The following is a 10,621-nucleotide window of genomic DNA, read 5'->3' as shown; positions in this document are numbered from 1 at the left end:
AGGTAATGATCAAGCAGAAGAGGAATTGATTGACAAATTTTACAAAGAAAAATACCTCTAAAACTTTAAATTCTATAAGGTGATACTTATTAAAGTTCCAACATACATATATCCAATTTAGTTGACATGAGATGTTTGAGGGACTAGTAGATAATAATGTATTTCTTTTCCTTCAACCGAAGGATGTGTTGGTACTAGTGAAGATTAGCACAACTCATTGTCCCCACATAAGAGCCAAAGTTACTAACGAGTTGAAGCAATGTTTGTGGATCAAAATTCGAATTGCTTAAATTATAATATCAAGAGAATGGTTGAGAGCCAAGAGGTGTATTATAGCTAATACATAGGACTGATATGACAAAGGTGAGGAGATGAAGCATCGATAAAAGCTTCAACGAAGATGTCAAAGGAATAAATAGAGAAAATATAATAAACTATTCATTAGGAAGGTGTTTAATGTATTGGTTATACTTTTCAGTTAGTAAATATTTTTTGTAATATATAAAGGACTTCTAATGGGCTTACCATTCCCATTTGGATTGGATTAGATTTTATGTTGAAAAATCTAGGGACGACATCACATGTACAATGGAAGAACATAAAAATAAAATCCTCAATTTCTCAATTCGTGTTCGTCGTCATACGTATATTGGTACGTAAAAACCCATAACATAAAAAACCACACGTGAGACAGTTGTGTTACCTAGGGAGATTGTATATCTCTAAATCCCTGTAGATCTATAGGAGTGGATGAAGGAGGTTAAGCGTATCCTCTCTAACGGTGATCCACACAGTAAGGCTACAATGACACTCCTCAAATCTCCACGCCTACTATCTAAGGAGGAGAAGGGGGAAGGAGAATAAGAGGTGGCTACTAAGAAGCCCCAGTCTATGGGCCTTTAATTCCCTCCTATTTATAGAGAGGCCCCCAGCTAACCCTAATGGATCCTGCCCTATTGAGTACTGGATCTTCATCTAATTACCAAAGTCTCTTAAATTAGTGAGTCTCTACCCAATAATATATTATTAGCTCTTATTAGATCTCATACATGGGATCCAATATTTTGTGGCTTATTGGATATCTAATAAGATAGGAGCTTCAGTGGATATCTCATATCTAAATCACTACTCGTCGCAACACCTAACATATGTGTGTGACCCTCTAGTTCCAATATCGAGCTAGCCATGAGTCATACTTATCATAACTCCTTCTGACTCAGTAAATTATTATCTTCATAATAATTCACTCAACTCATCGACTGCGGACGTACTAGATCACTACACCATAGTCCTCAAACAATATAGAGGAATCTAATCCTTTGGATCTATCTGTCCTTAATTACCATATACCTATAGTCCCTTATACATCTAATATCCTAGAGATCATATAGCGGGCATGGTGTTATTAAGCCCAAACGGTTTCTCCTCGAGTCTCCCTCTAATCATATTCTCCCAAAGAACTTTTTATCTCTCAATCCGAATGACTTTGGCTAAGGATTTATTTGAGTAAGAATACATAGGATATTCCTCTCATAATACCGAGAGCGAATGATTCTCTATCGACACTCAAAAACCCTCGTAAGGTTGGCTACCACTCTCAATAACCAACTGTACTAGATCTGGAACTTCCAAACCTATAAGTATGGTATCAAAGAGTGGAGTACTCATACAGGACATCCTTGGGGTCTTAAGTTTAAGGACCAGATACACTACTGGGACTGCGGAATCACTATCTGACAATAAGGCATCATCAACCATCTAGTATTTCGTGAGCGGATCAATTAGTGAACTCATTCTCCAATGAGTACTTGCACTGTATTCTTAGTTTCCCCACACGAGCAACTATGAGACCAATTACCTCCATCATATAGATGGGTATACAACATACCAGTCTATTCGGTTATCTCGATGTCTCTCTCGAGTAATCTATGACCAGGATCATTTAGGGTCTATATTTAAAGGTGAATCGATCTTATTATCATAATCTCATTACGATCCGATTCTCATTGCACAGATCCATAGACATCAATATATATATATATATATATATATATATATATATATATATATATATATATATATATATATATATATATATATATATATATATATGTATGTATGTATATATGTATGTATGTATATATGTATGTATGTATATATGTATGTATGTATGTATATATATATGTATGTATGTATATATATATGTATGTATGTATATATATATATATATATATATATATATATATATATATGTATATGTATGTATGTATATATGTATATGTATGTATGTATATATGTATATGTATGTATGTATATATGTATGTATGTATGTATGTATATGTATGTATATATATATATATATATGTATGTATATATATATGTATATGTATACATATATATATGTATATGTATACATATATATATATGTATATATGTATATGTTAAAATATAATAAGTAAAAAAAATATGTATTATATTTATCACATGCCTTTACTTACATGAGTGATTTACAGGGTACTTATAACTAGCATTTTATAGTTATCTCTATCTTATAAATGTAACTTGTATGCCGTTGTTGCATGGAGGCCAAACTTCCCAAAGCAAAGCCTCCAACCTATAGTTTGAAGTATTTTTTATGAGCAAACATTTGTCAAAAATAGTAGTCATCTATTGCATGATTCCACAACAATGTTATAAGGACACCAATTAGTTGGGACTTTAATGCGATGGATTGTTTCCACAACCAACATGTGAAGCATATTTTTATCTTTTGAATTAAGTATCTAAGTATTATTGAAATGCCTATTGATGGGATCTCAAGTTAACACTTTCACTAATATGTTTTATCTTTTAGATATCTTTAGGGACCTAGTATGGTTATAGAGAGATTGGCCCATTAAAGATAGATACATAAGAGTGTCACACGATTTAAATAAAATTAATTAAGTTCATAATAATTAATCTTTATAACTAATCAACTATTTTTTTTTTTACGAATATTGCATGGTTGCATTTAAGCTGACTCTATCTAGACATATCCATCGTGATTGCAACTAAGTCTAAGAAATATAGTTAAGAAATAACATAAAAGATTACATCGGTAGCATGCTATACCTCAGTAAGACTAGCTGCTGAACATGATAGAATCAGTAAGATGCATCACTCTATATAAGCTATCTACATATGTAAACTGTAAAATTACTCTCTTGGATAACACTCCATTTAATCTCGACAATTACCAACGCTCTCTATATAAGGGCCCAAGGACGCTAACTTATGTAGAGCTCTATGAAACATATGATTTCTACATCACTCTTCTTTCCAAATCAAAGAGTATTGTTGAAAATGCTTCCGATATAATTTTTTTTATGACTCCTTACCCAATTTACTCATCTCTTAACACTAAACTTGTGATGAACTCAAACGAAGGTTGGCTCTGACTCCTCGATATTTAGGATAATCAATTTTTATTTTAATAAATTTATTTATTCAAAAATTTAAAAGTTTTAGATATCTTTTATCGATTACTCAACAAGATGAAAAATTATTGAGGATATTATTCATAAAATAAAAATTAGACTAAAAGTGAAAAAGAAAGTTGTGTGATCACTCAGTATTTTTCTCTAGATTAAAAGAAAATTTTATAGATGTGTGCTATATGTTTAAAATATAGTATATACTAAAATTTTATATTGTTGAGATAAAAATGTTGGATGTGAATTAAGAAATATTTTCATTTGTCCGCAGCTAAGTTATCTGTTTAACTTGGATAAAGTATAAAAATGGGTAAAAAAAATGATATGTGCATGAGAGTTAAGAAGGCTTATAGATGTAGCTAGAAGAGGGAAGACAATTATTATTTATTAGTACATTACGATTTATTGCTGTAGTGAATATGAGTTTGGAGGTACAATTAACAAAAATATACAATTCTTTTTGCAAGATGAATTACTAAGTTAAGGCATTTCCTAATTTTAAAGATGAATTACTTGGTCAATTTCTTCCAAAGTAATTTCCTAAGGCATGCAATTTAGGTGGAAGCACTCGGAAATTATTCTCCCTTTGAAGTATAATTATCCATATGGGAGAAGTATATAATATAATACTCTTTACTCGTACATTACAAGCTGTTTGTACACGCATTTAAAAGTGTAAATCGATCAGGGCAAACCCATATGCGCACTCCTCATGATTCCGAGAGCGTATCAGCCCTGAAAACTCCCCCGCTAGAAACCTTGTTGTGCCTGCTTCAGGTCATCACTGGATCAGACCCCAGAACTTATCGGATCTCAACCCGACTCCGTCGCCCGCTACAGAGGACGCGTTACCGCTTTCCATCGAACTAGGGTTTCCAAAACCTATACAAGGCAGGGAAGGGAGGAACGAGGGAGGAAGCCGAAGTCGCAGCAATGGCGGCGAAGAGCAGCAAAGTGCTCCTGGATCAGCCGTCAAAGCCCTCCTTCCCCGAAAGCCTTCTCGTGGGCGGCGAGCAACCCTCGCGCGTAACCCGAGGCCGCAAATCCCCAGCCGCCGCCGCCGCCGCCTCCGTGATCGGCGGTTCGGAACCGAAACCTCTCACCGCCGCTGTTCCCCAGAGCCAATTTCTGAAAAAGGTGAAGGACTTCCTAGGAGTGATGGCGGAGGCCAACGAGAAGCTGGAGCACGAGGTGCAGTCGAGCTCCCGCCCGGACCACGACGTGGAAGTGCTCAGTGGGAACGAGAAGGAGTACATCGAGATGGACTTGCTCCTTGGCGTCGCCGACCTTCGCACCGCCGAAGCCGTGGCAGCGGCGGAGGCCACCATGTGCGGCTTTCGGCCGTCCGCAACCTCCGGTAGCAGCAGCAGCAGCAGCTCATCTGACACAGACGATGACAGCGATGAAGACGAAGCGTCTCGTCGAAGCGACGAGCGGAGCAAGCGACCGAAGATTGTTGTGCTGGACCCATCAACGGATTAAAACTTGACAAAAGACAAATCTTACAGCAGTGATGGCGAAGAATCTGCATCCTTTACTGCTCTCGACATGGTGTCGAGCTTAACACAAATCGATGCAGAAGATGATCTCAGGCCTCTGTTTTCTGTGTGTGAAGTGCCAACTAATGGGAGAGTGAGTATATTTGTGCTCCCAGCTTTCTGCATTAGCATAAAACTGCTATTTGTGATGCACATATCTAAATCCTTGTGTCTGTCATCAACAATCAAAACTCAGAATATGTAAGCATAGTTGGAGAAAAATTGCAATCTTATTCAATCATAAGGCACACTTTGTTGTCTGTTGCTGTCATGGCATGAGTTTTGTGATAAGTACAAAACAGTATAATAACATTATATCTCAGGTTAATTTTCCTTTGAATGACTTTGTTTTAAGAATTTCTACTGGCTGTGGTTTCATGCGAACATCAACAAGGAATAATAAGGCTATGATCAAATTGCTGCTGCTGCTGTTGTCCCTGTTAGTAGTTAAAGATACATGTAATCTGAAAAACCAATGTATGGTTGGGTTCTTCAAGTTCATGTGGTATTGGCATTACTTGATCTCAGAAGCATGAGATTCGTCTTTGACTGTGGAATCAGACGACACTGCTAGAACATACTTGGAATTTTGGAAGCTATATCAAATAATCCAAGGATCAAAATCTAAGTTTGCCTCTTGCATCAAAATCTCTCAAGGCAGAAATTTTTTTTTCTCCACTTTTGTGATTTTTAGTTATCGTAATGTCACGAACGATCGTTACACACCGGCAACAACTTGATTCAATGAACTGTTCGTTGCTTTTACATACGTTACTTTTACATACTTGTACAGATTCTTGATAGCATGTTTTGTCTTGATTTTATGTGTTTTGCTTGTAAAAATATAAGCTCGAACAGTTCGCAACATTGTAGTATGATCGCTCGTTACGTCAGGCAAAACTATTCCAAAATGGTTTCATTTTCACGTACCACGACATACTTTCTACATACCGTAGTTGCATGCAAAATGTCAATCATCTTAGCATCCTAGAACCTCTCGGGTGTCACCAAGGGGGATGAGGCTTCGAGGTAGTGTTGGGCGTTGAACAATCTTTACAAGTTAACTTGACGAAAACTTACCTTCGCTCTCGACACTCGATGAGTAGTTGTTTACGGACTTGCAACTATTCATTTAACCTTCTAAAATACTTATTTTCTCCTTCTTTTTTCTCTCTTGCACTCAAGGTGCTCGTTGAATTGTTTGTAAAGCTTTCCTCTTCGCGAGACGTCGGGACTTGTCCACCACTCGTTTTCAAACTAATCAACTTATTGTTTTACAGGTCCTTCAAGACTTGTATGAGGTTGCAATCAGGCCGTCCTTCGCAAACGCATATATCGTAAGGACGCCTCATGACTTAGGTAATCTCAGTTAAATTTGAGAAGTTGATACAAGAGTGCTTCACGACTTAGGCAACTCCAACTAAGTCCGTGACTTTGCCGCAAGAGTGTCTTACGATTAAGACAATTCCAACTAAGTCCGTGACAGTAAGGCAACCCACTCTATGCTTGTTAATTTGTTCATATTTCCTGTACAAACGAGATCATTTTTATGTATTTCATTTGTCATCAACAAAAATGAGGCCAACATTAAGAGATGAATGTGATAAAATGTCAATTTGCAAGCTGAAGGAACAAGTACCATATCTCGGGCTAACAATACCATGCACAAGGAAACACTGTAACTGTACAGAGTCAATAATAGCTCACATTGTCACATAATATCAAGACAGGAATTTGATAGACCAATGCTATAGTGTATTATTTCCATTAACAGTCTAAAGAAGAAAATTCCCATCATCTTATTCCTCCCTTTGACACCTCCCCAAGCCCCTCATCCACCAGTATCAAATCTCTCAGTGAGTGTCCTGCTTCAGCTCAAACAACTTTGTCAACTTCTCCATACCTCTTGGGAAACTCTGGTTAATCTTTACCACAACCCTGGGTTTTTAACGCCCCCCCCACCACCTCAAATGACCTAATTGTTTCATGCACATGACTGCAATACTAGGGGTTCATACCCTAGCCTACAGAAATTTCTCAGATGTCCAACCATCTGAACTGGCAGAGGTGGCATCCATTAAGGACATCCTAATAGCACATTCCTTGTATTCTTTCTACAAAATAGATTCATGGCTCCATCTTTTTCTCCCAGTAATTAGTAATCAACTGTGATTATAAAACTGTCTATCCTTTTACTGATGGCATTCTCACTAGAACCCACATGCATGTCCTTCATCTGTTTAACAGATGCAAGTCAGCTATGAAAGAGGCGTTCATTATGAAGGATCATAACAACAATAATTTTCCAACTACATCTTTTTCTTTATAATTCAATAGTCAATAACTTCAAGAAAAAAAAAAAAAAAACTCACTAAGACATTCTCTAAGGAGCATCAAGATAAAAATTTATCATGGAAACATGTATAACATATGAATTGCATGATAACTTACAGATTTGCTAAACTTGTGCAACATGATGCAAGCAATTGGCTCTGCCCAATGGCCACCAGCAGTAATCAGTTTCGAACCCGTGAATGGCAGAGCTGGCGAAATCGTGGTGAGAGACTCATGGCTCCTGTTTGCAAGCACCCCATTGAGGTTCCTGCAATCTAGATGGTCCCTCATGCATCTGGGTGCAACTTTATCCTTTCACTAAACAATTGCAAGAAGCGAAGTAAGCAACATTGATTTTGATCAACAAAAAGCTTCCGCGCATAGTCTTCAGTAGAACATGATAAAGAACTGATTAACATTTTTATCTGGGCATCTTACAACACGTTTTGCGCTTACCAAGTCGACTGTACTGTACACCAAATCTTGCCCTATCTTGTACCAGTACCACTAGCTTCCAATATCTGCATTCAGGCTTCTTTTAGAATACCTTATCTTCAAAATGATAGCTGTACCCCCTTGAACAAAATCAGGCACATCTTATAATGCAATGTTTCACAAACTGTTGAATCTCCTCATAGGCAACAGGTATGCAGGATCCTGTTCAATCCTACATAAGTTGCAAAGTTCTCCAACCTTGATGAGAGACAACATGAGTTATTAGCTATTGCAGTCTGCCTCCTTTTGCAATAAGCTTTGGGAGACATATCATTATTCATGATTGAGCTGGTTGCTCACAGTATTGGCTACAAGTGATGTGCTTCCTTTTTTGTGTCCAGTTCTGTTCTTTCAAGAATCTCAAATTGAACTGGATTTATTGGGTTAGATTTGTTGATGCATTTTGCAGCCCTTTCACCCAAACTTCTGTTTCCATGTTCCCGGCAACAATCGAAGATTCTTGTCCACATCGGGATAGTTGGTTCAAATGGCATTCGTTGAATGAAATCCTCAAGCTCAACCATGAATCCATGGATGCCTAGTAGTTCGATGATACATTCATAATGCTCAACTCGAGGTATGACACCATACTCGTCACTCATCAAATTAAAATACCGCCGGCCAAGATCAACATATCCCTCGCTGATACAAGCAAGTAATACACCAACGAATGTAACATTGTCTGCTGCAATCCCCTCCTTCCGCATTTCCTCAAAAAGTTCAAGACTGCGCTCACCTCTCCTATTATAAGCACAACCCAATATCATGGAGTTCCAAAGGATCAGATCCCGAAAGCCCTCCTCTTCAAAAACTCTCATGGCATACTCTATCAACCGACACTTTGAGTACATATCAACTAGCGTTCCTCTAATTATGACATCCAGCTCAAAACCATTTCTGACCATGTATGCATGAATTTGCGTTCCATGCTCAAGCATGAAGATATTTGCACAAGCAGCCAATGCTATGCTGAAAGTGAGCTCATTTGGAGTAGTTTCAAACTGCATCTCACTGAAAGCAGCCAATGCCTCCTCACTCCTGCAATAGCGTGCATATCCTGATATCAAAGAGTTCCAAGAAACCGTATCCCGCCGGGAGACCATCCTGAAGCAAACCTCAGCATTTCTCAAGCACCCACATTTTGAATACATATCGATCAGTGCATTGCTAAAGAACAAGTTGGATCCCAAATTGTGCCTATAAGAAAACCCATGAACTTGTTTTCCTCGATCAAGATCAGACATTCCTGCACAAACATTCAGTACTAAACCAAGAGTAACAAGGTCGATCTCTATAGTCTCCCTCATCCTGCAAAAAAGATCCAATGCCTCGTCCAAACAAAAGAATCGAACATAACCAGCCAACATTGCATTCCACGAGACCACATTCCTTTCAGGCATCTCATCGAAGAGTTTTTCAGCCTCGTCTATTCTCCCACAGGTTGCATAACCTGAGAGCATAGAAGTCCATGAGACAACATCTTTGGAAGGCACTTGATCAAATAGTTGACGAGCATCCTGAACAACCCCACACTTTGCATACATTTCCATGAGAGAGCTCCCGACAATATTGTCCCCTTCAAAACCGGCCTTGATCATAGTTGAATGAATTTGGTGCCCCTCCTTGAGCGCAAGGGCCTCGGAACAGGCAATAAGAGCATTCGACACGGTGAAGCTCAAAGGCTTGACCCCTCCTCTGATCATCCGGAAGAACATAAGCAATGCTTCTCTAGCTTTCCCTGCTTCAAGGTACCGCCGCACAATCACGTTCCAAGATACGTCATTTGGGTCAATGATCGAGTCGAACATCTTCCTTGCGTCGTCCATTGCAAAGCACTTACCATAGACATCGACGACGGAAGTATCAAGGATCACGTTCGGAAAATAGCCGTACTTCAAAACGAGACAATGAATTTGCCTGGCGAGAAGCAAGGCCAAGAGATCGCCGCAGCAGCCAAGCACGGACGCCAAGGTGACATCCTTGGGGTGGATGCCCGACCCATTCATGGTGGAAAAGAGGGCAAGCGCCTCGTCGGGGCAGTCCGAACAACGGTAGGCAACGATCATGGCGTTCCAAGTGCCGCCGTCCCGCTTGGGCATTTCGTCGAAGAGTTCGCGGGCGTCGGTGGGGCTGCCGCAGTGGGCGTAGGCCTCGATGGTGCGGTTCAAGAGGAAGGTGGAGGGTGAGGGGTTGAAGGCGACGAGGTGGGACTCGACGCGTCGGACGTCGACGAGGGAGCGCTTGGAGGAGCAGAGCTGGAGGAGGCGAACGTACAAGGAGGTGGGGAAGGGGGCAGGGGAGGAGGAAAGGGCGGCAATGGTCTTTGGGAGGTCGCCGGAGTCGAGGTGCCGTCGGATAACGGAGCGGGAAGAAGAGGAGGAGGGCTTGCGGGATCGCTTGGGGCGGGCGGCACGTTGGATGAGACGGTTGAGGACGGAACGGGCGCTCGCCGCCATGTGACGGTCGAGCGGCCTTGACTTGCCATGGGGGCATCACCAGTAATATCCCTCGAGAGGCTTTTTGGAACATCGGACGTTTCGTTGATATCGGAGTTTTGGAGAGGTGCGTGTAATTAGGATTATCCATTCAACTATAATAGTAAGTATGTCGGTCATGTAGCTATGAAAAAAGCTTGTAAAATAGGAAAAAAGATATTGTGGGCTTTTTTATAATACTTCTCCGTTCGTTGCTCAATTTAATAGGTATTAAATTTAAAAAAAGCAAGAGATGAGTAAACATTAGGAATCAGACGGATAGTGAGCTTTGCGTGTTCTTATT

General features: G+C 39.5%; 2 protein-coding genes across 4 annotated transcripts; one reads left to right on the top strand and one right to left on the bottom strand.

Moving 5' to 3' along the window:
• The first annotated feature begins 4,409 nt into the window (after nt 1-4,409).
• Nucleotides 4,410-5,274, top strand: LOC103988944 (uncharacterized). The gene has a single exon (XM_009407633.3). The coding sequence runs from the start codon at nt 4,410-4,412 to the stop codon at nt 4,956-4,958; it is 549 nt and encodes a 182-aa protein (XP_009405908.2). The 3' UTR covers nt 4,959-5,274.
• LOC103988943 (pentatricopeptide repeat-containing protein At3g26540) lies at nt 4,996-10,409 on the bottom strand. 3 transcript variants are annotated; one of them, XM_065113667.1, is made up of 3 exons: nt 7,805-10,409; nt 7,466-7,666; nt 5,050-5,186 (listed from the first exon to the last, which is right to left on the bottom strand). In XM_065113667.1, exon 1 carries the CDS (start codon nt 10,297-10,299, stop codon nt 8,152-8,154), a length of 2,148 nt encoding a protein of 715 aa, XP_064969739.1. In that variant the 5' UTR covers nt 10,300-10,409; the 3' UTR covers nt 5,050-5,186; nt 7,466-7,666; nt 7,805-8,151. The 3 variants fall into 3 exon arrangements, with proteins under 3 accessions (XP_064969738.1, XP_064969739.1, XP_064969737.1); XM_065113666.1 differs by having other exon boundaries at nt 4,996-5,134; nt 7,466-10,409; XM_065113665.1 differs by having other exon boundaries at nt 7,466-10,409.
• Between the last annotated feature and the right edge of the window lie 212 nt (nt 10,410-10,621).

This window comes from Musa acuminata, chromosome BXJ2-6, assembly GCF_036884655.1.
Source record: "Musa acuminata AAA Group cultivar baxijiao chromosome BXJ2-6, Cavendish_Baxijiao_AAA, whole genome shotgun sequence".
In the NCBI taxonomy this organism is placed as follows: Eukaryota; Viridiplantae; Streptophyta; class Magnoliopsida; order Zingiberales; family Musaceae; genus Musa; species Musa acuminata.
Note: the sequence above shows the minus strand (reverse complement) of the source record. Positions and strands in the feature narration are given on the sequence as shown.